The sequence below is a fragment of the Schistocerca cancellata genome, chromosome 6 (genome assembly GCF_023864275.1).
Source record: "Schistocerca cancellata isolate TAMUIC-IGC-003103 chromosome 6, iqSchCanc2.1, whole genome shotgun sequence".
Lineage (NCBI taxonomy): Eukaryota > Metazoa > Arthropoda > Insecta > Orthoptera > Acrididae > Schistocerca > Schistocerca cancellata.
The window spans coordinates 481,879,198-481,904,395 of NC_064631.1; the positions used below are offsets into that span (position 1 = coordinate 481,879,198).

Consider the following 25,198-nt stretch of genomic DNA (forward strand, 5'->3'; position numbering starts at 1 on the left):
AATCACATTTCACAGTCGTAACTTTTATAGCAGAAAAAAAACACGAACATTATTCATATCTTAAGGCACATGTAGTACTAGACTACTGTTCACAATTCAAACGTTTCCCTGGCAACGAAGTACACAACGCAGACTGCATTGGTCACCATATGCCGTGGTTACTCCTGAAGTGAAGTTGCACCCACCGACAATTCTCAGAGACCACGTGGCCCACTGTTAAGAGAGTTGTTTTGTACCAGCTGTTGGTATATTCAGGCGCCGCGCTTAGGCCTAAGTGACGAGTGCAGCTCAGATGCCATCAAGCCATCCAGATTTAGGTTTTGCTTAATTTCCCCAAATCGGGTATAGATGACTGCTAGGATGTTTTATTTAAACTCGTATAACAATAAAAATTTATGATTCATTTGCACTGATCTCATCGCCGATTACATTTTACACCCAAATATTCATTCATTTCTTACAAAACGTTGAATTTACTTAGAAGTAAATCGTGTCTTAACTAACGTGGATAAAAAATTAAAGAAATCCAAATTATTGATTTTTGGTACGAATGTTGTTCGAAAGCGACTTCGATGTCTTTACGCATCACTACGCGTTATCTTTTTTTCCGAAGAGGACGGAACTGTATAGCATAATCGTTAAATAGTACTCCGAGAAAAGATATGCAAGAGGGGACAAAACGAGTGATTCTATAGCTGTGCTACATGTTAGTTCTTTCTCCCATGTCCTCAGTTCTCAAAAAACTACCTCTGTATCCCGACGTATACTACAGTTTATGAGACTATATGAACGAAAGTGGATGCTGTAAACTAAGGGCTCATACACAACTCTTCGCTCCCAGTTTTAAATCCAGGTAGGAGTTCTGTTGAGATTTTCGTAATAAGTAAATAAATAAATAAAATGTAAAAGAGGCAGGAACATCTTTTTTTAAAGTTGATGATGTTTGTCGCTAACTAACAACAAATTCACCTGGTCATTATTGTGGGACATCATGCGGTGATGTGCGGAGGGAGAATGAGACGTTAAAACCTAACAGGTCGGTCAGACATTTACGTGACAAGACATTTGTCTACAGAGTGACGAAATTCCGTGGGGTTGACAGGGTGTTTATTTAAACACGGAGGCAATACAGACCCGAATTCTCACCTTCGAGCTAATCATGTCGACGGCTGTCGGTGTCAATCAGAAGAGCGGATGAAGTGCTGCTCGATGTGGTGCTTGCGACTGACTGATGCCCGCCTGCTCATCTCGCGGAGCTTATATAGCGAACACATTTACGAGCTACCCGAATACCGTACCGCTAGTTCCCAGGGAGATCAGGGCGTGACATTAGTGAATAATTGTGTTACGGATCCGGGAAGAGGGGGAGGGCGGACCTCGTCGGCGGTTCTTAGCGCCGCTTTTTGGTGCATCCGAGGCGCTTCTTTCTTCTCGACGGCGAGGAGGGGGGCAGGGGAGAGGTCACGCGGGTCAAGAATGGAACCAGAGCGGCATCCCCGCCGCAGGCGTGATGCCTCTCACTTTATCAGCGGCTGCGGTTGAAGGTTGCGCACTCCGGTTACCCAACGGGGACGCCGCGCCGCGCCGCGCCGCGCCGGGATGCGGCCCACCCCCACCCACCCGAAAGACCACCTGCCGCTGTCGCAGCCGCTGCGGCTACCGGCCACTCGCTGAGAGGCCGTAATACGCCGCCAGAGCGCCAGTGTCGCAAGGCGGCGACCGCGCCCCGACACCCAGTTCTCACGGCTGTGCCCCGCGGAGCGCCCGCTTCGTCTGCCGCGCGGCGCAGCTACGAGACCGTCACGACTTCCGCCAGGCGTGAAGCGTAATTTCATTTCGCCCGAGATGTCTAGCTTCTGATAAGTATTTCATCCCGCAAAGCGACAGTCTGTCACCCAGCCAGAGACACGGCTCTGTGTTCGTCAGTGGTCCACGTCAAAAAATTTCCATCGGGATGCTAACGTCTACAGGGTGGTCCACTGATCGTGACCGGGACAAATATCTCACGAAATAAGCGTCAAACGAAAAAACTACAAAGAACCAAACTTGTCTAGCTTGAAGGGAGAAACCAGATGGCGCTATGGTTGGCCCGCTAAGTGGCGCTGCCATAGGTCAAACGGATATCAACTGCGTTTTTTTAAATAGGAACCCCCATTCTTTATTACATATTCGTGTAGTACGTAAAGAAATATGAATGTTTTACTAGGACCACTTTTTTCGCTTTGTGATAGATGGTGCTGTAATACGCACAAACATATGGCTCACAATTTTAGACGAACAATTGGTAACGGGTAGGTTTTTTAAATTAAAATACAGAACGTAAGTTTGAACATTTTATTTCGGTTGTTCCAATGTGACACCTGTACCTTTGTGAACTTTTCATTTCTGAGAACGCATGCTGTTACAGCGTGATTACCTCTAAGTACCACATTAATGCAATAAATGCTCAAAATGATGTCCGTCAACCTCAATTAATTTGGCAATACGTGTAACGATATTCCTTTCAACAGCGAGTAGTTCGCCTCCGTAATGTTCGCACATGCATTGACAATGCGCTGACGCATGTTGTCAGGCGTTGTCGGTGGATCACGATAGCAAATATCCTTCAACTTTCCCCACAGAAAGAAATCCGAGGACGACAGATCCGGTGAACGTGCAGGCCATGCTATGGTGCTTCGACGGCCAGTCCACGTGTCATGAAATATGCTATTCAATAACGCTTCAACCGCACGCGAGCTATGTGATGGAAATCCATCATGTAGGAAGTACATCGCCATTCTGTCAGGCAGTGAAACATCTTGTAGTAACATCGGTAGAACATTACGTAGGAAATCAGCATACATTGTACCATTTAGATTGCCATCGATAAAATGGGGGCCAATTATCCTTCCTCCCATAATGCCGTACCATATATCAACCCGCCAAGGTCGGTGATGTTCCACTTGTCGCAGCCATCGTGGATTTTCCGTTGCCCAATAGTGCATCTTATACCGGTTTACGCTACCGCTGTTGTAAATGACGCTTCGTCGCTAAAAAGAACGCGTGCAAAAAATCTGTCATCGTCTCGTAATTTCACTTGTGCCCAGTGTCAGAACTGTACACGACGTTCAAAGTCGTCGCCATGCAATTCCTGGTGCATAGAAATATGGTACGGGTGCAATTGATGTTGATGTAGCATTCTCAACACCGACGTTTTCGAGATTCCCGATTCTCGCGCACTTTGTCTGCTACTGATGTGCGGATTAGCCGCGACAGCAGCTGAAACACCGACTCGGTCATCATCATTTGTTGCAGGTCGTGGTTGACGTTTCACATGTGGCTGAACACTTCCTGTTTCCTTAAATAAAGTAACTATACGGCGAACGGTCCGGACACTTGGATGATGTCGTCCAGGATACCGAGCAGCATATATAGCACACGTTCGTTGGGCATTTTGATCACAATAGCCATACATCAACACGATATCGACCTTTTCCGCTATTGGTAAACGGTCCATTTTAACACGGGTAATGTATCACAAAGCAAATACCGTCCGCATTGGCAGAATGTTACGTGATACCACGTATTTACACGTTTGTGACTATTGCAGCGCCATCTATCACAAAGTGAAAAAAGTGGTCCAACTAAAACATTCATATTTCTTTACGTTCTACACTAATATGTAATAAAAATGCAGATTCCTATTTTTAAAAAAACACAGTTGATATCCGTTTGACATATGGCAGCGCCATCTAGCTGGCCAACCATAGAGCCATCTGGTTTCCCCCTTCAAGCTAGACGAGTTTCGTTTTTTGTAGTTTTTTCGTTTGACGCTTATTTCATGAGATATTTGGCGCGGTCACTATCAATGGACCACCCTGTATATACTCCATGGCTCCGTATTTAGAAGATTAATCTTCTTCTACGAACAAAATAAATAACAACAATTATTTTTGTTTTTCCATTTATCGTTTCGTGCCTCAGTCTATAGAAACAGACCCGTTATCGGATCGCTTTGTTGTCCTTCTGCGTGTGTGTGTGTGTGTGTGTTTGTGTGTGTTGTGTGTGTGTGTTAACAACACTTTTCTCAAGAACAGGTAAGCGTATCAAGCTGAAATTTTTATCGCACACAAAGGTCTATAACCCCTTGGCGCTGCAATAAATGTAAACTTCTAACTCAATGCAACCAAAAGATACGACCATTCATGTATTATGACACTCGAAAACTCCCTCACCAAAACCTATAGAGCACTTCCCATTAGTATAGGGTCATGAAATTTGGCAAGAAGCAAGGTTTAACGGTACAACCAAAGCAAAAAATCCAAGAACTGTAAATTTATAATTATATCACACGAAAAAAAATTTTTTTGTCGTTTGTTGTCAGACTGTTTGTCTGTCTGCCTGTTAAGACCCTTTTTCTGTGGAAAAGTTTGACGGATCACGTTAAAATTCATGTCACACACTAAGACCAATTGTTCCTTGGCGGTCTAAAATTTTTAGCTTTTAAGTCAGTGCAATCGACAGTTACAGCCATTTACGTCACATATTTTGATACTCGAAAACTCACTCATCAAAACGTTTTGGATACTTCCCGTTGACCTGCAATCATGAAATTTGACAAGAATCGAAGTTTGACAGTACAAGTGAGGGGAAAAATCCTGTAATTGTTAATTCCGAATTATATAACAGAAAAAAATATTTTTCTCATTTTTATCGTCTGTCTGTTTGTCAGTTAAGAACCTTAGTGTGGCGTATCAAGTTTGGCTTTGCGTCAAATACTAAGATCTACGGTCCCTTACAGGTGTAAAATTTTTTAGCTTCTAAGTCAATTCAGTCAAAAGATACAGCCATTTATGTCCTATATTTTGATACTCGAAAACTCACTCATCAGTACCTATAGCATACTTCCCCTTGACGACAATCATGATATTTGGCAAGAAGGAAGGTTTCAAAGTACAAGTATAGTGAAAAATCCGAAATTGTTAGTATTTACATCACACAAAAAATATTTCTTTCTTCGTTTGTTATCCGACTTCAGACTTGAAATTAAAATATTCTGGAAAGCCTTGGAATCTCTGGGACCGAAACCTTTCCAATATCAATGTCGATAATAGGCAAAAAAGTCGATATCGTCCAATGCCGGAATGGATAAACTGTCTATACACATTATTAAGTATGTATGTAACCCTTAGTTCAACCTGGGATTTTTTTTCAAGTTTCTACTAGGGGGCGTGCTGTCAGTTTATAAAACTTTGTAAATTACGTATTCAGTATTGTAATTTTATGGTCACTAGTGGCTGCATGTAACCATTACTCAAACTGCACATGAAGCTTCTACGTTGAAAGTGCCTATATGCGTTACTACGTACACTGTATGTAGTCCTCATGAACAAAACTCATCTGACCTATCACATGCCATTAATCTCAAAATTTGATCTGTAATGCAAAACACTTATACAGCAACTGAAATGAATAACATCAGAACATGAATATGATCCAGTGGATAATCACCATTCCCTAAGTGCCCAACACAATGTTCAATTCAGTTCTAATAACCACTCTGGCTGCCCTATGCGACAACAATACACGACTATGTCTTGCAGCTGCTCGCCTGAAATACGTCACGCTGCTTTGTCATCCCTTAAATAATCTTGCCGTTTGCAATGTAAGGCATTGCGCCAGCTCAGTATGCAGTCAACAGTCGGATCTTGCGATATTAAACGTGAGTCCGAAATACTTTTAAAATTTTTTGAATAGCGAGTGAGATGTAGAGGCTCAGTGTCGAATAATTTGGAAACTAACTTCACTTCAGTTTTGTATTGCTTAGCGGAAACCAAATATGAACGTACATCACTGGTCATTGTTATTAACAGATATTGAAATTTGGAAATAAACAGTAAATTTAGTAAGTTAGTTCAACGACAAAATACTCATGAAACTTATATTCAGCATTTAAAAATGAAAAGAGGAAAAGAGTGATGTGTTTCTTTCTTGAATTCATGTATTTACAAGAAAATGAAAGAACAATACCGTAACAGGCAAACAATGCAAGTTACGAAAATTTACAAAGTAAAAGGGAAAATGTTCCCTAGATGCTACATCCCTGGCGCACTCGGCTGGATATTACCTTCTTTGATAAATTACAAATTACAGCAACATCGTTCCGAAATTATACCTCCGCATCGCTACATACGTCGGCTTCCAACCACGCTCTACAACCAAATCACTCCTCTCCCGCAGACTGACTACTTGACAACAACGTAAACTATGGAATCCAGAGAACCTTCTCTACCATGTACTCAGGAAAGGTGCTTACTATGGCCAATATCGCACACAAAACCGCCACTTCTCATCCTATTACAATCTTTCGACCTCTCTTCAGCCAAAGTTTTTAATTAGAGAAAATAAATGAAATAAATTATGTACTTTAATTTCGTTCATCACATTAGCTGATTCAGAAAAGCCATCACTGTGTCATCCGTGATTTAAATAATGAAAACTGCATCTGTTACTTACTTTTCGATGCTTAGCACAATGCGCTTTGAGAATTTATTCTCATTTTCAAGTTCATTTGAGCATTTGTGCAATTGCGTACATGAATATGTTTGGTGATGTTTTCATGAGTGTTTTTCTGCTTCCCTTACGTCTTTTTGAAGTTAGACTGCAATCGGAAAATCGGACAAAACGAATCTTTTAGTGTTTTTAAACGCCAATGTTAGAAATGGTATTTTTCTTTGACTACTTACAGGTATTGTGCTTCCTTCATTACACAGAATATCACACACACAAATCATCATTTACACTGTTTGTTTGCAAATCATGCTATAAAGATATTGCATCACTACGGCTTCACAAAGAGTTGTGAATGCCTGCCTGCGCATCTGAAGTTTTTACAGTGTGGTTGATTCCCTAACACGTCGGACAGAACCATGCCCTGTCACGAAGGGACACTATATTGAGCACCTCCTTTAGCCCAGGTCGTATATAATAGCAAGCAAACTCTGATGTTTCACAGTAACAGAATAACGTTTTCTCATTTGTTGATTACATTTTGTAGATCAATCGTAACAAAAGAGATGTGTTTCACAGTAGCAATAATGGACAAGTGCTCATAGCTCTTAAGGTATGTATTCCAGAGCCCATTCTTAACGTACAATTTTAATTGTTTTTATCCATGCTCCTACCTCCCAAAATATGGAATACTTTTTTAACAACCTGTATCAAGTTACAGAAGAATACAAGTAGTGCTTCTTTTTCTTTTTTACCTGAGAACTGTACTGATTTCCGTCGCAAATCACATCACAATGAGGTAACATTTTCTTTATATGGTTTTCAAAAAAACACTACAACTTATAAAGAAAATCACAAATTACGACGATATTCCAGTAGAACAAAGATATAAAGTAACTTGCCTATTATACAAGATATCTTTAATTAGATTAGTTACTTACAAAGTATTCTACAGAAATATGATAATTCCATCTGTTCTTGCCAACTGCTGAAATTGTACATGAAAATTAGTTGTATATACATAAAACTGCAACAAGTCATTTTCTGAAATTATTATTTATTATTCAGACGGTTTTTCGGTAGTTACAAAGCTATTTCAAGCATAATGCTGGATGCTGGCTCCGTTATAAGAAGATGGAACAAGCTTTAATGCATCGCCATGATTATTGTTTATCTATTGATTTGGCTGCCGCCCATACTGTTGCAATAAGTACAAAACTAAATTTTGGATCTAAATCAGCTAAGTAACGTCTGGAAACCCATCTGAAGACGAGCCAGATTAGGATGGAAAACCGATTCATGGAATAAAAAATAAGTACTTCAAAAAGTGACTGGTTGCAATTTTATGTGTTTACATTGGATAAACAGTTACGGGTTCTAAAACATCCGTGGTGGATAAGCTTAATAACGGACGTTAGTATTACAGACCACATAACATAGAACGCTAATGAAAAGACGTTAGGCTAGTTTTATTACTAAGTTGTCCATTCAGTGGACTGTCCTATGGGGTGAGGTGGAGCTTTATGAACAGGACTGGAAGGATGGATTTCATCTTTGGATGCGTGGAGTTGGTTGAATTTACGGCGGGAGAGGATGGGTGAGCCTTGGAGGTGCATGGATGCTGGGACTGGCTTTTCACATCAATGCGTTTGGACCGTAGGTGCTCTAAGAAGAGAAGAAGATGCGGGAAGTGGATGAGTTACCAGTTACTAGTCTTAGATTTACTTGTTTCGCCACACTCGTTTCGAAATCTTTTGGCTCGTCTCCCGTAGCGATACAGGCAAGTAATAGATGTATACTGAAAGGAGTGATGCAGCCTTTCATTGACATACTTGTGTGTTCGTTCATTGGCGTCACCTATGTAAAGCGCTAGGTGTCAATATCGCTACATTAGTATGATGCAAGAAAATCTGTTTTTGTAAAATAAGCGTCAGTTACTCCGTCGTCGCTGTGAATAACCGGTCTCGCAGTGAGTCCAGATATCCGTGTCTCTCTTGAAGGGAGAAAATAGGTCAATATACATTAGGAACTCTTATAATAAAATTTATGCTTGCTTTTATATAAGATTTCAGTAATAGCAAGAAGCAGGTTAGATCAATACATTTGGACATTGAGGCGATTGGTATTTCCTAAGAAATATAGGAGTCCCCACACCATTTATAATAATGAATTTCTCTAGCGTACTTCAGTTAAAGTCGGGCACTGAGTGTATAATTCTTGATAATTTGAGCCTCCTTATGGAATCACTTGATTGTGGTTTGGATACCGCCTGTTTGGTTTTAATTGTATCCACTGAAATTACCGATATAATCGACCTTACTGTTGATGTTTATGCTACTGTTGGTGAGCTCAATGTGTTGATTTCTATGAGATCCAACCGTTTTCAGCTGTGTCTTCACTTACTCCTAATTTCTCAGCACCTGTGTTACTGTGCCATTAAGGTGATGGGAGTGCCAATCTTCTTCACCTTTTCTGTTAACCCACCCTGTTAAAAAAAAAAAAAAAAGAGACTGAGCAATAATCAAGAATCGTGTGGACGAGTCTTTAGTAAACCGCTTCATTCGTGGATGAATTGGCCTAGCACCTGCTTTTTCTACAACTAATGTCACGTTATCATACCACTTTAGATCCTTCCAGACTGTTAGCCCCAATTATTTTACGACTGTTATTGTTTCCGGTGATTTATCGCAAGTAGAGTCAACTGCCAGGCACTGCACCAACCGTCGATACTCTGTATGACTTCCTGCATTTGGCTGTACCCTTCTGGCGTTGCATATTTAGGCATCAGGGTCGTCAATGGGTTACGTCAATGAACATGCGACATTATTCACCACAATCTTCTTTGTGTATTGTGAATATGTACTCGCTGCAGTTACTTGCTGCAGTTACGATTTGGACTATCCAGATTTTCGGGAGGTTAGGTGATATTTAGGTAGTTCGCCTTTTTCTTGCTGAGGCGTGGTGCTATCTTCGCCGTAGTGGTATTTCATTGCGCTACGGCGAAACAAATATGAAGTCGCCGTGGTAAAAATAAATAGGAATATGAGTTTTTATTCTGACAGAACGTTATAAATTTCTGCTTTCGTTGATTTAAAGAGATATAACCCATTTTCTTTCTTGGTGTATCGTAATGAAATAACGTGACTCTCATTGCTGCGTACTGCAGAGAAGTTATGAGTGTACTTGCGTCGGAACAAGTACACGCAACACGAAACCCCACAGCGACGAATAAATAAGTAGACACGTAGATTAAAATCTGAGGTTCTCATTATTTCCAATTTATGAGGTAACTCGTTGTGCGCTTATCTCCAGCAGTTAGAACTTAAACGAATATATTAACTTGTTGATCATTGAATTTGAAGGAAATTTTTCTGTGAGAGAACAAACACTGGGGAAGGTTAATGCAAGAATCAACATTTCGTAAAATAAACGGTCCCAAAAAAGTCTTGCGCCACCTTCATGCCTTCAACAGTTAAGTGTTTGTGATCGCAAAACTCTTCCATAATGCTATATTGATGCCAGGAAATTGCTACAGCCAATCACCTAGGGAAAAGAGATAAAAGTAAAACTGTATTCTCAAAGCAGTTAGTAGAACGCGCTGTGACTGCAATCATGAAGCGGAGCTATGCGAATTCTGTACACTGTTCCGTCTATCGACATACATCGACGGTACATTTCAAGCATTGTCTAAGCGTGCACGTCCACTTGATGACAAGAAGGGTTGTTAGAGTAGTTGTCCGCCGAATTGATGTACACCACAGTAATATCATTCGAACGCTTAACCGCTACTGTGAGGCACAAAACACTGAAAATCTATCTCGCAATGGTCATCTGTGGTCAACAGCACCAAGTGGGCACAGATACCTATAAATTATGCCTCGTAGATAACCTAAAAACAAAGCAAAACATAACTATGTCTTACTTTTTTGAAAGCAACTGGAAGGGTTGTGTTGGCAACTGTCTCCCCACGACCAATTTTGCCTCTACATGTCCATTACGCTCAACATTATATACCGATCACCACCGCGGTGTACCGAAGAATATGGGCAAGGCAGTACCAAAACTGGATCACTAGTGTACGGTTCTCTAATTCGATGAGTCCAGCGTTTGTCTGACGCCTGACAATAGTCGTAAGGGAGTGTTGAGCCGATCATGTACCAGTTCACAGCCGAGCGGTTCTAGGCGCTTCAGTCCAGAACCGTGCTGCTGCTACGGTCGCAGGTTCGAATCCTGCCTCGGGCATGGATGTGTGTGATGTCCTTAGGTCAGTCAGGTTTAAGTAGTTCTAAGTTTAGAGGACTGATGACCTCAGATGTTACGTCCCATAGTGCTTAGAGCCATTTGAACCATTTGAACCAGTTCACACGCCTCAGGCATGCACTACCACGGTTGCAGCAAGGAAGTGAGTCATTCATGTTTGGGTCCAGTATCTACACCAAGGTGACAAAAGTCATGGGGCACCTCCTCAAATCGTGTCGGACACCTTTTGCCAGGAGTAGTGCAAAAAATCGATCTGGCACGGACCAGACAAGTCTCTAGAAGTCCCACGCAGAAATACTGAGCCATACTGTCTCTATAGCCGTGCAAAATTGCGAAAGTGTTGCCGGTGCAGGGTTTTGTGCATGATCTGACAATTCGATTATGTCCCATAAATGTTCGATGGGATACACGTCAGGCGATCTGAAGAGAACAATTACTCGTTCTCACGATCCAGATTTTTCCTCAAACCAGTTGCGAGCAATTGCGGCACAGTGACATGGCACATTGTCATCCATAAGAATTCCATCGTTGTCTGGGAATATGAAGTGCATGACGGCTACAAATGGTCTCCAAGTAACCGAAAATCATTTTCAGCCACTGATCGGTTCAGTTGGACCAGAGGACCCAGTTCATTCCACCCACATCGTGATGGAGCCACCACCGCTTGCACAGTGCCTATTTGGCATCTTGCGTCCATGGCTTCGTGGGGTCTGCAATATACTCGAACTCTACCATCAGCTCTTACCAACTAAGATCGGGACTCATTTGACCGATTTTTTTAAGTCGTCAAGCGTCCGGTCGATATGGTCACGAGCCCAGGACAGGCGCTGCAGCTGACGTCGTGCTGTTAGCTAAGGCACTCGCGTAGGTCGTCTTCTGCCATACACCATTAACGCCAAATTTCGCAGCACTGTCCTAACGGATACGTTCGTTGTATGTCCCACATTGATTTTTGGGCGTTAATCCACGCAGTTTCGCTTGTTGGTTAGCACTGACAACTCTACGCAAACGCCTTTCCTGTCTACATCTACATCTACACCTCCATGGTTACTCTGCAATTCACACTTAAGTGCCTGGCTGAGGGTTCATACTACTTCTCTACCATTCCACTCTCGAATGGCGAGTGGGAAAAAGGAACACCTAAATCTTTTCGTTCGAGCTCTGATTTCTCTTATTTTATTATGACGATCATTTCTTCCTACGTAGGTGCGTGTCCACAAAATATTTTCGCATTCGGAAGAGCCGGCCGGGGTGGCCAAGCGGTTCTAGGCGCTACAGTCTGGAACCGCGTGACCGCTACGGTCGCAGGTTCGAATCCTGCCTCGGGCATGGATGTGTGTGATGTCCTTAGGTTAGTTAGGTTTAAGTAGTTCTAAGTTCTAGAGGACAGATGACCTTAGAAGTTAAGTCCCATAGTGCTCAGAGCCATTCGGAAGAGAAAGTTGGTGACTGAAATTTCGGAGATAGATCTCACCGCAAAGAAAACCACCTTTGTTCCAGTGACTGCCACCTCAACTCGCGTATCATATCAGTGACACTCTCACCCCTACTGCGCGAGAACACGAAACGAGCAGCCTTCTTTGTACTTTTTCGATTTCCTCCGTCAATCGTACCTGGTAAGGATCCCACACCGCGCATCAATATTCCAGCAGAGGACGGACAATTTTAATGTAGGCTGTTCTCGTTGTGGGTTTGTCGCATCTTCTAAGAGTTCTGCCAACAAAGCGCAGTCTTTGTTTCGCCTTCCCCACAATATTATCTATGTGTTATTTCCAATTTAAGTCGTCGTAATTGTAATTCCTATGTATTTAGTCGAATTGACAGCCATTAGATTTGTGCGATTTATTGTATACCCAAATTTTATCGGATTTTTTTAGTGCCCATGTGGATGACCTTGCACTTTTATTTGTTTAGTGCCAACTGCCACTTTTCGCACCATACAGAAATTCTCTCTAGATCATTTTGTAATTGGAATTGATCGTCTGATGAGTTTACTACACGATGGATGGGGCTGCTCACATTATCACCTAGATCACTTATGTATATCTGGAACAGCAGAGGACCTATGACACTACCTTGCGGAACGCCAGATATCACTTCTGTTCTACTCGATGATTTACCGTCTATCACTACGAACTGTGACCTCTCAGAGTAAATCACGAATCCAGTAACACAACTGAGACGATACTCCATATGCGCGCAATTTGATTAATAGTCGCTTGTGAGGAACGGAATCAAAAGCCTTCTGGAAATCTAGGAATATGGAATCGATCTGAGATCCCTTGTCGACAGCACTCATTACTTCATGGGAACAAAGCTGTGTTGCAAAAGAACGATATTTTCTGAATCCGTGTTGGTTATGTATTAGTAAGTCATTTTCTTCAAGGTGATTCATAATGTTCGAGTACAGTATATGCTCCAAAATCCTACTGCAAATTGAGGTCAGTTATATGGGTCTGTAATTCAATGGATGCTCCTATTTCCTTTCTTGAATATTGGTGTGACCTGTGCTGCTTTCCAGTCTTTAGGAACAGACCTTTCGTCAAGTGAGCGGTTGTATATGATTGCTAAGAAAGGCGCTATTGTGCCCTCATACTCTGAAAGGAACCTGATTGGTATACCACATGGACCGGAAGACTTGCCTTTCCTAAGTAATTTGAGTTGTTTCGCGACACCTAAGATATCTACTTTTATGTCGGTCGTTAAGTGAAGGACGTCGGCCACTGCGTTGTCCTTGGTGAGAGGTAATGCCTGCATGTGGTATTCCCGGCACAGTCTTGACACTGTGGATCTCGGGACATTCAACTCCCTAACGAATCCTAAATGGTACGTACCAAGCGTGTAGCTCCAACTACTAGTCCGCGTTCAAAGTACGTTAATTCCCAGCGTACGGCCATATTCACGTCGGAAACCTTTTCAAATGAATCATCTGAGAACAAATGATAGCTCCAACAATGCAGTACCCTTTTGTACCTTATTTACGCGAGATTACCACCTTCTGAATATGTGCATATCGCTGTCCCGTGACTTTTGTCACGTAGGTGTAAGGGAGGTCGCACGCGTGTCATCGCTAATGAAGGTAGTTTGAGCGCCGTGCGGGATCCCCCGACCTACTGTCCACTCCGACTGGCAATGGGCCCACGCTTATAACACACGAGCGTACAGCAATCGTCTCATGAACACTTTCCTTTCCGCGGCAGACTTCAGCGCAAAGGAATGGCCTGCGGTGCCGGCTGGCATGAATCAACTGAGAACGTTTGAGGTCACTGGTAACTTGTAGCCTGTTGTTGCAGTGAACATACACTCTGCATGGCCTGAGGAGGGCACCAGTCGAAGAGTGGTGCAGGCTTGGACAGCAATGTATCGACCACGTTGTAAAAAGCATACTAAGGAGGATCGAAGCATGCTACGATGCCCATTGTGAATTAAAATGATATTGAAAGTTAATCAAGTCAGCAGAAATATCGATTTCACGCATATGAAATGATGTGCGCTTTCTAACTGACTGCCTTTCCTTGTTGGATACGGCTTATTCTTTTATTCCCTGCTCCCCTTCAGTCTAAGGCTAGTCAAGTTTCCAATCGTGCATGTTGCGCAAATCTCATTTGAGTAGTTTATCTGTAAAAGGTCGTACATAATGGTGGCTCATGGCACTGTTAGACCTAAGAAATCACGTTCTAGTAAATCTAAATTAATGTAGCTATAAATTCAGGAAGCCGCAAATTTTTTGCTCATGTGGTTGAAATTTTTAATGGTGCCAGCTGTGAATTTGTATAGGGTTCATCTACTATTGTATATCCATAAGGTTCTGTACCAAAAATTTCATACACCTTGCGGTTTCTACAGACCCGTGATCAGTTATTCTAATTTTATTCACAGCTAAATATTCTTCGTGTAAAACATGTATAGAAATGATGATTTCGTGTCTGGATTCTTCTGAATTCCTTGAGAAATTTTACGTCAGCATCGTTTATTATTCTAAATACTACGCCATGTGGAATCCTCGAAACAGATAACAATAACGTTAATCATCAAACACTCTTAAACACTTTTAGAACGATCGTAAGGCTATTAGACTACGAATTTACAGACAGTCAAAACTTTCCCCGAATGAAATACTCGATGAGAGGAGACGTTCCAAGAAGGTCTATGTTTCTATTTAAAGTTTGTTTCTATGAAATATTTACCTTTCTTTTAGGTTTCAGTGATGGTACCTTATCTGAAGTTATTTCAATCCGTAAGAGGGAAAATGGCATCATCAGGGTTTTCATAACACCGCTGAGTAAGCTCATTGAACACCAGCTCTTGTATTTATAGTTATACTTGTCACCGAGAAGGATTGGCAAAAGATGCATCTGATGAATTTGGAACAATAGAAGCACAAACTGTCGTTTGAATTAACCAAATTCACTATGTGCTAACAGAGAACTCTATGACAGAGGAATATAATTTTTGGTACTATTGAAATTACCCTAAGAAAATGCTAGCCTCGACGGAGAAATGCAGTTCAAATCCCTTTTCAACACAGTGACACGCAGGAAAGTCTTGATCACAATTATTGATTTTCCTCAAATGTCTAGGCACAAAAAAATATTTGCGACCAAGATTTTCTTGAGAATAATATCTTTGCTGAGAAAGATTTTATTCTTATTCATTTTTCCGTGCTTTCACTGAATCAGTTAGGCAGACGCAGGGATGGTTCCTCAGAAAAGGACACGATGGCTTTCCTTATTCGTTCTTTCCTGCTGCTCGGTCTCTGAATCAAGCATACGCGCGGTCCGCGGTTCTCAGCCGTATTTCATAATAATATGCACCTAGCAACTAACAGCCGACTTCAAAAACGCCAACTAATTTACGAGCTTCTTGGGATCGGAACTTTCCCACTCAGTAAAGAACAAAAAATACAGAGACAGTAATATTTTAAAGTGTGCTTAATTTTAATTGACTTTGGTGAATTTGGCCACGAGCTAAGTAAAGTTCACCGCTCACCTCAGTGTTAGAGGAGTAAACAGCCCGGCTAACCTGGGATTAGAGCATGTACACGGGCACTGTCTCTTGATTATCTTCCGTACTGATAACTCATTTACGTTTACGACCCGTGAATATTTGGGATCGAAGCAATTGAAAGGAAACGGGTTGGGAAAGGGTTAGGCTCAAATGGCTCTGAGCACTATGGGACTTAACTTCTGAGGTCATCAGTCCCTTAGAACTTAGAACTACTTAAACCTAACTAACCTAAGGACATCACACACATCCATGCCTGAGGCAGGATTCGAACCTGCGACCGTAGCGATCACGCGGTTCCAGACTGAAGCGCCTAGAACCGCTCGGCCACACCGGCCGGCGGAAAGGGTTAGGAGGGAAATAATGACGCTTCCAGTTGTACAGGGCAATACGGCAATGCAACGGCGAGAGTTGAAAATTTGTGCCTGTCCGGGACTCGAATCCGGGTGCTCCGCTCCTCTAGAACGGTTGCCCTAGTCGCCTGGGGCATTCGGACACGCTTTGCGGCAAACTAAAATTCCCATCTGACTCTCGCCTCACCGCAACGACTCCTGCACACTAACTATCTACTAGAAGATTACTGATTCCCGTAGTTCGGACGTTGGCTGTGCATACGCACTGAAAGTTTTTCATCAAACAGTCATCGCGCCCGTAGAATTACAGATACTAGTATCACCTGTGGTCGATATTCGACCAGCTGGGTCAGTGGACCTGATCTGTGATAGTAAATGTCATGCATCAAGAAGTGTCTGAAATTTTAGCCGCAGAACTCACCCATGGCAAATGCTGCATTGTAGCTAAGTGTATTCTTGAATAATTCAAATTGTTCAAATTGCTCTGAGCACGATGGGACTCATCTTGAATAATTCTTTGATTTCTCTTTAAGCGTTTCAACATTGGAAGGGAGTCATTGATACAGTGCGTTCAAAAATAAATTTTGTGTTAATGGCGGCAAATTAACTTTTCCCTTATGACAAGACAATATCAATGCCCGTTGTATCACTAAAGTCACCTCAGACGCGAAATGATTTGCATTACAAAATCTGCACTGTAAATTCATTAAACCACACTTACAGTTCTCAAAGTTATTTGGAATTATGTTCAGTGCACATCTAAAAGTATCTTTCAGAATGACAATAGAATTATCGTTATCAACATCTGCATTATTCCTGTTACTTTTTCTACACAAAAATTCTATTTCCTTAGCCCTTCGTCTTTCAGTCCAACCCGTTAATGTTCTTCTTTGAGGCATAGCCTAAAACAAATTTAGTTTCCTTATAATAAGAAGCTTTGTAGCCACTCAAAATGAAGATACTGAAAAGTAAGAGCACTCTAAGTTTTTTGGTAATGAGTAAACGAACTCAGAGTTAGTTCCGCTTGTCTTAGACCAAAGTACGTGAAAGAACGACGCTAATAAATAACATTTGTTGCCCCCGGCGGCTTCGTTATTACATTTCGTTTTCCACAGTTGACGACATCAACGACGTAGCAGTTGCGGCGTTGTAGCTGTCCCGTATGCATGTGTTACTGCAAAAGAAGTATCTGCCAGATCTAAAAATGAACGTCCCTATAACGCAACTTCACGAAACGTTATTTTTGTGCGTCTTTTCTACCATAGCACCCGATTGTTACGCTTGGTAGAAGTCGGTAGCAATGTCAGAGACGAAGGAAAACTTTTCTGATGTGTGTGTCTACTTCCTTTTATCTCTCCTAATGGCTATGTACACACATGATGTTTTCCTTTGTGCACATATACGATAGTTCCTTTCGAGTTGTGTAAGTCTCATTGGCCTCCCTATTTAATTATTTTAAAAATCAGTACTCAAATATTAATTATGCATTATCATAATGAGTACCCACATTACTGTTATTTTATCTGCGCAAAAATTGTGTCTGTCTAGCTCTGCGTCTTTCATTCTGACCCGTTCACATTCTTCTTCTTGGCATACCCTAAAACAAATATGTTTCCGCATAATAAGTGAAGTCAAACGTCGTGGTTATTCAAAATGGAGAAATTAAAAATTAGAAACTTACTTTCAATTTTCTAGTAATGGTAGGAAATGACTATACTCTCATTCTTACAAAAAGTAGGCGAAATAACGACGACTGTATACAATGTTGTTTACGGATATGTTGGTTTTTACTGCTGACAATGTAATCGACCTAACAGTTGTCGCAGTGCAATCGCCCTGTATCCATGTTTGACTGCAAGTGAACCATGCAAACATGAAAGACCCTAGAATGCGATTTCACGAAATGTTGTTACTTCCGTGTGTCATTTCTACTACAGCATCTGATCGGTGCGCAGGGAAGAGGTTGGTAGCCCTTCAGTTTTCGATGTTCAGGTATTGGAGGTTTTAATGCGTGACAGAGAATGAATGTAACTTCAGTATTATGAAAAAGCTTCTACTTCCTTTCACCACTCTTAACGGCTACTTCCATACATTTTTTTTTCTTTGTACACATCTATGGCAAATACCTTTCGAATTATGTAAGGGTCATTGGGCTCCTTGCCTAATTAATACTAAAAATTGGTACTTCAGATTCTGTGTTCATGTATTAATATTACTATGAGTGACGTCTGTTCCGTCGCTCATGAATGACAGAACAGACACTACTCATATCTATGTATCTATCGTACCTATCAGCCATTATCGCATAAATTTTGACACGGACGCAACATGGATTCGTCAATGCCCATTACAGAGAAAGTCACAATCAGATCCGGTACTTATTTGTAGCTAGGAACATTAAATTAATTCAAAAATGGCTCTGAGCACTATGGGACTCAACTTCTGAGGTCATTAGTCCCCTAGAACGTAGAAGTAGTTAAACCTAACTAACCTAGGGACATCACACACATCCATACCCGAGGCAGGATTCGAACCTGCGACCGTAGCGCTCTCGCGGTTCCAGACTGCAGTGCCTAGAACCGCACAGCCACTTCGGCCGGCATTAAATTAATTAAGGCTGTTGTAATTTATCAAATTTCTGTGATGGTATCTCATTTTCCATAGTACATTTAAATGTAAGTAGAAATACTATTATTAATCAAATTATTCGCACACTTAGTGAAACCGACAACTCTTCACCATGCAACTATAGTTTCAAAACTGTCAGATCGTTGAAGTCGGGAGCAATCTGAAACGAACCACTGTTGAAACGAAGAGTTCCGAATGGTGCCGACATGCGGCGATCAATACTTTGGCCAGATAGTGTATTGGGGGGCTCTTAACGTACCAATTTATGTAGGTTACTTAGTTGGATCCGGTACATATGCGACCCGAGGTGCTACCACACAATGTCAATATCGGCTCTTGCGAAATAAGTTAGACGAACGCAGCTCTATACTTAGAAAGCACGGATGACGACCCCGTCGATTTGAAAGACTATGCAGCCCAGCTTGCTTAGATGTTCTATTGCAAGTAGTTGTTGGCAGCTCGTATGTTCACTAGGTACATCGCCGAATCTTCGTCTGCGACCTGACTATAAAAAACAACATGAACTACTGAGATCTTATTTTTGGAGGGGACCATCATACAAGCGTCGACTACTGGCCATTAAAATTGCTACAACAGGAAGAAATGTAGATGATAAACGGGTATTCATTGGACAAATTTATTATACTAGAACTGAGATGTGATTACACTGTCACGCAATGTGGGTGCATAGATCCTGAGAAATCAGTACCCAGAACAACCACCTCTGGCCGTAATAACGGCCTTGATACACTTGGGCGTGTACAGGTACAGCTGCCCATGCAGCTTCAACACGATACCACAGTTCATAAAGACTAGTGACTGGCGTATTGTGACGAGACACTTGCTCGGCCACCATTGACCAGACGTTTTCAATTGGTGAGAGATCTGGAGAATGTGCTGGCCAGGGCAGCAGTCGAACATTTTCTGTATCCAGAAAGGGCCGTACAGTCCCTGCAACATGCGGCCGTGCATTATTCTGCTGAAATGTAGGGTTTCACAGGGGTCGAATGAAGGGTAGAGCCACGGGTCGTAACACATCTGAAATGTAACGTCCACTGTTCAACGTGCCGTCAATGCGAACAAGAGGTGAAAGAGACGTGTAACCAATGGCACCCCATACCATCAAAAAATGGTTCAAATGGTTCTGAGCACTATGCGACTTAACTTCTGAGGTCATCAGTCGCCTAGAACTTAGAACTAATTAAACCTAACTAACCTAAGGACATCACACACATCCATGCCCAAGGCAGGATTCGAACCTGCTACCGTAACGGTCGCTCGGCTCCAGACTGCAGCGCCCAGAACCGCACGACCACTCCGGCCGGCCCCCATACCATCACGCCGGGTGATACGCCAGTATGGCAATGACGAATACACGCTTCCAATGTGCGTTCACCGCGATGTCACCAAACACGGATGCGACCATCATGATGATGTAAACAGAACCTGGATTCATCCCAAAAAATGACGTTTTGCCATTCGTGCACCCAGGTTCGTCGTTGAGTACACCATCGCAGGCGCTCCTGTCTGTGATGCAGCGTCAAGGGTAGCCGCAGCCATGGTCTCCGAGCTGATAGTTCATGCTGATGCAAACGTCGTCGAACTGTTCGTGGAGATGGTTGTTGTCTTGCAAACGTCCCCATCTGTTGACTCAAGGATCGAGACGTGGCTGCACCATCCGTTACAGCCATGATGATAAGATGCCTGTCATCTCGACTGCTAGTGATACGAGGCCGTTGGGATCCAGCACGGCGTTCCGTATTACCCTCCTGAACACACCGATTCCATATTCTGCTAACAGTTATTGGATCTCGACCAAGCGAGCAGCAATGTCGCAATAAGATAAATAGCAATCGCGATAGGCTACAATCCGACCTTTATCAAAGTTCGAAACGTGATGGTAGGCATTTCTCCTCCTTACACGAGGCATCACAACAACGTTTCACCAGGAATGCCGGTCAACTGCTGTTTGTGTATGAGAAATCGGTTGAAAACTTTCCTCGTGTCAGCACGTTGTAGGTGTCGCCACCGGCGCCAATCTTGTGTGAGTGCTCTGAAAAGCTAATCATTTGCATATCATAGCATCTTCTTCCTGTCGGTTAAATTTAGCGTCTGTAGCACGTCATCTTCGTGGTGTAGCAATTTTAATGGCCAATATGTTTGTGTGTGTGTGCGTGAGAGAGAGAGAGAGAGAGTGTGTGTGTGTTAAAATACGTCATATTCGTGAAAATAGTTCTTGACTGCTATAATTTATCGTAAAGCATTATTATGATTCAACTTCATTTATCTTCATTTTAAATCATGTACAGTATATAAACCCATTCAAACAACTTCCACAGTCACACAAAGACTTCCAATGACTAGCGCCAATCATTGTGATAGAAGCCTCATGGAAATGTTGACTCCTAGAATCCTGTGACGCGGCTAATTGCTAAGACATATTTACAGTATCATTTTTAAAATTCTCTACATTGTAGTTAGGTATTCCTTTAGTTTCTTGATGCCGTGTCTTTACAAGTCTTCTTATATACTCTTCAATAATGAACAGTCATTCAAAACCGATTTAGCCTCTGAAGAATTTACTCGAGCGTTTGACTGAAATAAGCTTTATATTTAAAAGGTCGTTTTCATTGATAGTCTCTGCTAATGGCTCACCAAATACTAACAAAGTAAGTGGAAAATACTTTACTGCGGGACGGCCTTGTACTAAAATATCATTTTATGAGCACTTTCGGTATTTATGACTTGGTATAGGACAGGAGAATTCAATAAACTAGTAACAGTTATTGCTAATGGGCCTTCATTTGAATGCAGCAATACCGCATACCTTTTGAGTGATGAATCGCTCACGAAGCGCTTCTTCGCAACCGAGGTTCCAAGGATTTCTATCAGGACACACGCGGTTGGCCCGCGAGGTGAAATTCTTTCTGCGCCAATCGTGGCCTCGTCCTTTTTTCCACAGACGATGGTCTTGTAGATACAGTAGAGAGTGTCTGTGAAGGGAAGAAATAAGAGCAAAAATGTGGAATACTGAATCTGCCTTAGCTATATAAGTACTCCTGCAAGTCGAGCCGTTATACAGAGACGAACACACAACAAACCTGTGTTATACTGCTGATGAGCGGCATACGAACAGATTGCCGCAAGTTCTCAACCGGTGATGTGCATCCGGATATCCGACTTTTAACTTAAAGATAAAGCATGTCACTGCTCGTTGAAACAAGTGGTTTTGCCAATGTCGTATATCTCCTGAAGTGTTGAATAGCTCGCTATAGTATTTACACCGACGGAAAAAACACAGCACCAAGGAGGAGTTTGTTGTTGTTGTGGTCTTCAGTCCTGAGACTGGTTTGATGCAGCTCTCCATGCTACTCTATCCTGTGCAAGCTTCTTCATCTCCCAGTACCTACTGCAACCTACATCCTTCTGAATCCGCTTAGTGTATTCATCTCTTGGTCTCCCTCTACGATTTTTACCCTCCACGCTGCCCTCCAATACTAAATTGGTGATCCCTTGATGCCTCAACACATGTCCTACCAACCGATCCCTTCTTCTAGTCAAGTTGTGCCACAAACTTCTCTTCTCCCCAATCCTATTCAATACTTCCTCATTAGTTATGTGATCTACCCATCTAATCTTCAACGTTCTTCTGTAGCATCCCATTTCAAAAGCTTCTATTCTCTTCTTGTCCAAACTATTTATCGTCCATGTTTCACTTCCATACATGGCTACACTCCATACAAATACTTTCAGAAATGACTTTCTGACACTTAAATCTATACTCTATGTTAACAAAATTCTCCTCTTCAGAAACGCTTTCCTTGCCATTGCCAGTCTACATTTTATATCCTCTCTACTTCTACCATCATCAGTTATTTTGCTCCCCAAATACTAAAACTCCTTTACTACTTTAAGTGTCTCATTTCCTAATCTAATTCCCTCAGCATCACCCGACGTCATTCCATTATCCTCGTTTTGCTTTTGTTGATGTTCATCTTATACTCCCATTTCAAGACACTATCCATTCCATTAAACTGCTCTTCCAAGTCCTTTGCTGTCTCTGACAGAAATACAATGTCATCGGCGAACCTCAAAGTTTTTATTTCTTCTCCATGGATTTTAATACCTACTCCGAATTTTTCTTTTGTTTCCTTCACTGCTTGCTCAATATACAGATTGAATAACATCGGGGAGAGGCTACAACCCCGTCTCACTCCCTTCCCAACCACTGCTTCCCTTTCATGTCCCTCGACTCTTATAACTGCCATCTGGTTTCTGTACAAATTGTAAATAGTCTTTCGCTCCCTGTATTTTACCCCTCCGACCTTCAGAATTTGAAAGAGCGTATTCCAGTCAACATTGTCAAAAGTTTTCTCTAAGTCTACAAATGTTAGAAACGTAGGTTTGCCTTTCCTTAATCTGTCTTCTAAGATAAGTCGTAGGATCAGTATTGCCTCACGTGTCCCAACATTTCTACGAAATCCGAACTGATCTTCCCCGAGGTCGGCTTCTACTAGTTTTTCCATTCGTCTCTAAAGAATCCGCGTTAGTATTTTGCAGCCGTGACTTATTAAACTGATAGTTCTGTAATTTCCACATTTGTCAACACCTGCTATGTTTGGGATTGGAATTATTATATTCTTCTTGAAGTCTGAGGGTATTTCGCCTGTTTCATACATCTTGCTCACCAGATGGTAGAGTTTTGTCAGGACTTGGTCTCCCAAGGCTGTCAGTAGTTCTAATGGTATGTTGTCTACTCCCGGGGCCTTGTTTCGACTCAGGTATTTCAGTGCTCTGTCAAACTCTTCACGCAGTATTATATCTCCCATTTCATCTTCATCTACATCCTCTTCCATTTCCATAATATTGTCCTCAAGTAAATCGCCCATGTATAGACCTTCTATATACTCCTTCCACCTTTCTGCTTTCCCTTCTTTGCTTAGAACTGGGTTTCCATCTGAGCTTTTGATATTCATACAAGTGGTTCTCTTTTCTCTGAAGGTCTCTTTAATTTTCCTGTAGGCTGTATCTATCTTACCCCTAGTGAGATAAGCCTCTACATCCTTACATTTGTCCTCTAGCCATGCCTGCTTAGCCGTTTTGCACTTACTGTCGATCTCATTTTTGAGACGTTTGTATTCCGTTTTGCCTGCTTCATTTACTGCATTTTTATATAATTTCTCCTTTCATCAATTAAATTCAGTATTTCGTCTGTCACCCAATAATTTCTACTAGCCCTCGTCTTTTTACCTACTTGATCCTCTGCTGCCTTCACTACTTCATCCCTCAAAGCTACCCATTCTTCTTCTACAGTATTTCTTTCCCCCATTCCTGTCAATTGTTCCCTTACGCTCTCCCTGAAACTCTGTACAACCTCTGGTTTAGTCAGGAGGAGTTATGCGACATAAACGAAAGTTATTACAAGTGTTTTTACCTGTGAAAGATGACTCCTGTTCAAATTTCGCGCCAATCTCACAAGAGTGGTGCCAATAGTGCCACTACGAGGATGCATATCAGCTTTAACTTAAATAAGCACTGTGACGGTCCTGAGCGTTAGCTACCTTTGAGAACGGACGTGATTAGTTGATGCTAGTAAGAAGGCCTTTGAGGCGACAAAGACGCCATTATCAGCACCTCACTGAGCATGAGCGAGGTCATGTAAAAGGACAATGAGAAGCTGGACGTTCCTTCTGCGATACTGTAGAAAGACTTGGCAGGAACATAGCCATTGTACATGACTGCTGGCTGCGGCGATCACAAGAATGTATGGTCGCAAGATGACCGGGGCCCGGACGGCCACGTGGCTCTATCGAGAGAGAAAACCATCGTGTTCTGCGTATGGCTCTGAGGCATCATACTGTATCAGCAGCAGCAATTTGAGCAGTATTTGGTACCACAGTGACACAACAAACTGTTACAAATCGTTTACTTCAAAGACAGCACCGAGCAGACGCCACGTAGCGTGCATTCCACTGACCCCAAACCACCACCATTTGCAATTTCACTGGTGTCAAGCGAGAGCTCATTGTACGGCAGGGTGGAGGTCTATTGGGTTCTCTGATGAAAGCTGGTCCTGCCTCGTCACCAGTGATGGCCGTGTGTACGTTAGGGGGCCAACTGAGTGCCTGCAACGAACCTATCTGCATGCTAGACACACTGGGACCTACACCTGGAGTTACGGTCTGGAATGCAATTTCGTGCGGCAGCAAGATAATTCTCATGGTTATCCCAAGCACCCTATCTACAAATTTGTTCGTCAGTTTGGTGATTAGGCCTATCACGCTGCCATTCATGAACAGCATTCCATTGGATGTTTTCCAACACGTTAACTCTGGCACACATACTGTTGTTGTAACACAAATTGCTCTACAGAGTGTCGACGTGTTACCTTCTCCTGCTCGACCATCAGATATCTGTTTACAATAGAGGGACATCATCGCACGACAACTCCAGTATCATCCACG

The 25,198-nt window shown here is 42.2% G+C and overlaps 1 protein-coding gene across 2 annotated transcripts in view; it reads right to left on the bottom strand.

Moving 5' to 3' along the window:
- The window catches only part of LOC126191040 (ctenidin-1-like), a 61,272-nt gene that overhangs the window by 10,561 nt on the left and 25,513 nt on the right, over nt 1–25,198 (bottom strand). Inside the window, exon 1 of one of the 2 annotated variants that reach the window (XM_049931750.1) lies at nt 1,147–1,238. The exons of the other annotated variant lie outside the window; for it this stretch is intronic. Within the exon in view, the coding sequence (XP_049787707.1) occupies nt 1,147–1,161 (15 nt within the window). The 5' untranslated portion in view covers nt 1,162–1,238. Of the gene's footprint in view, nt 1–1,146; nt 1,239–25,198 lie in introns of those variants that run through there. 2 annotated transcript variants of the gene reach the window in all.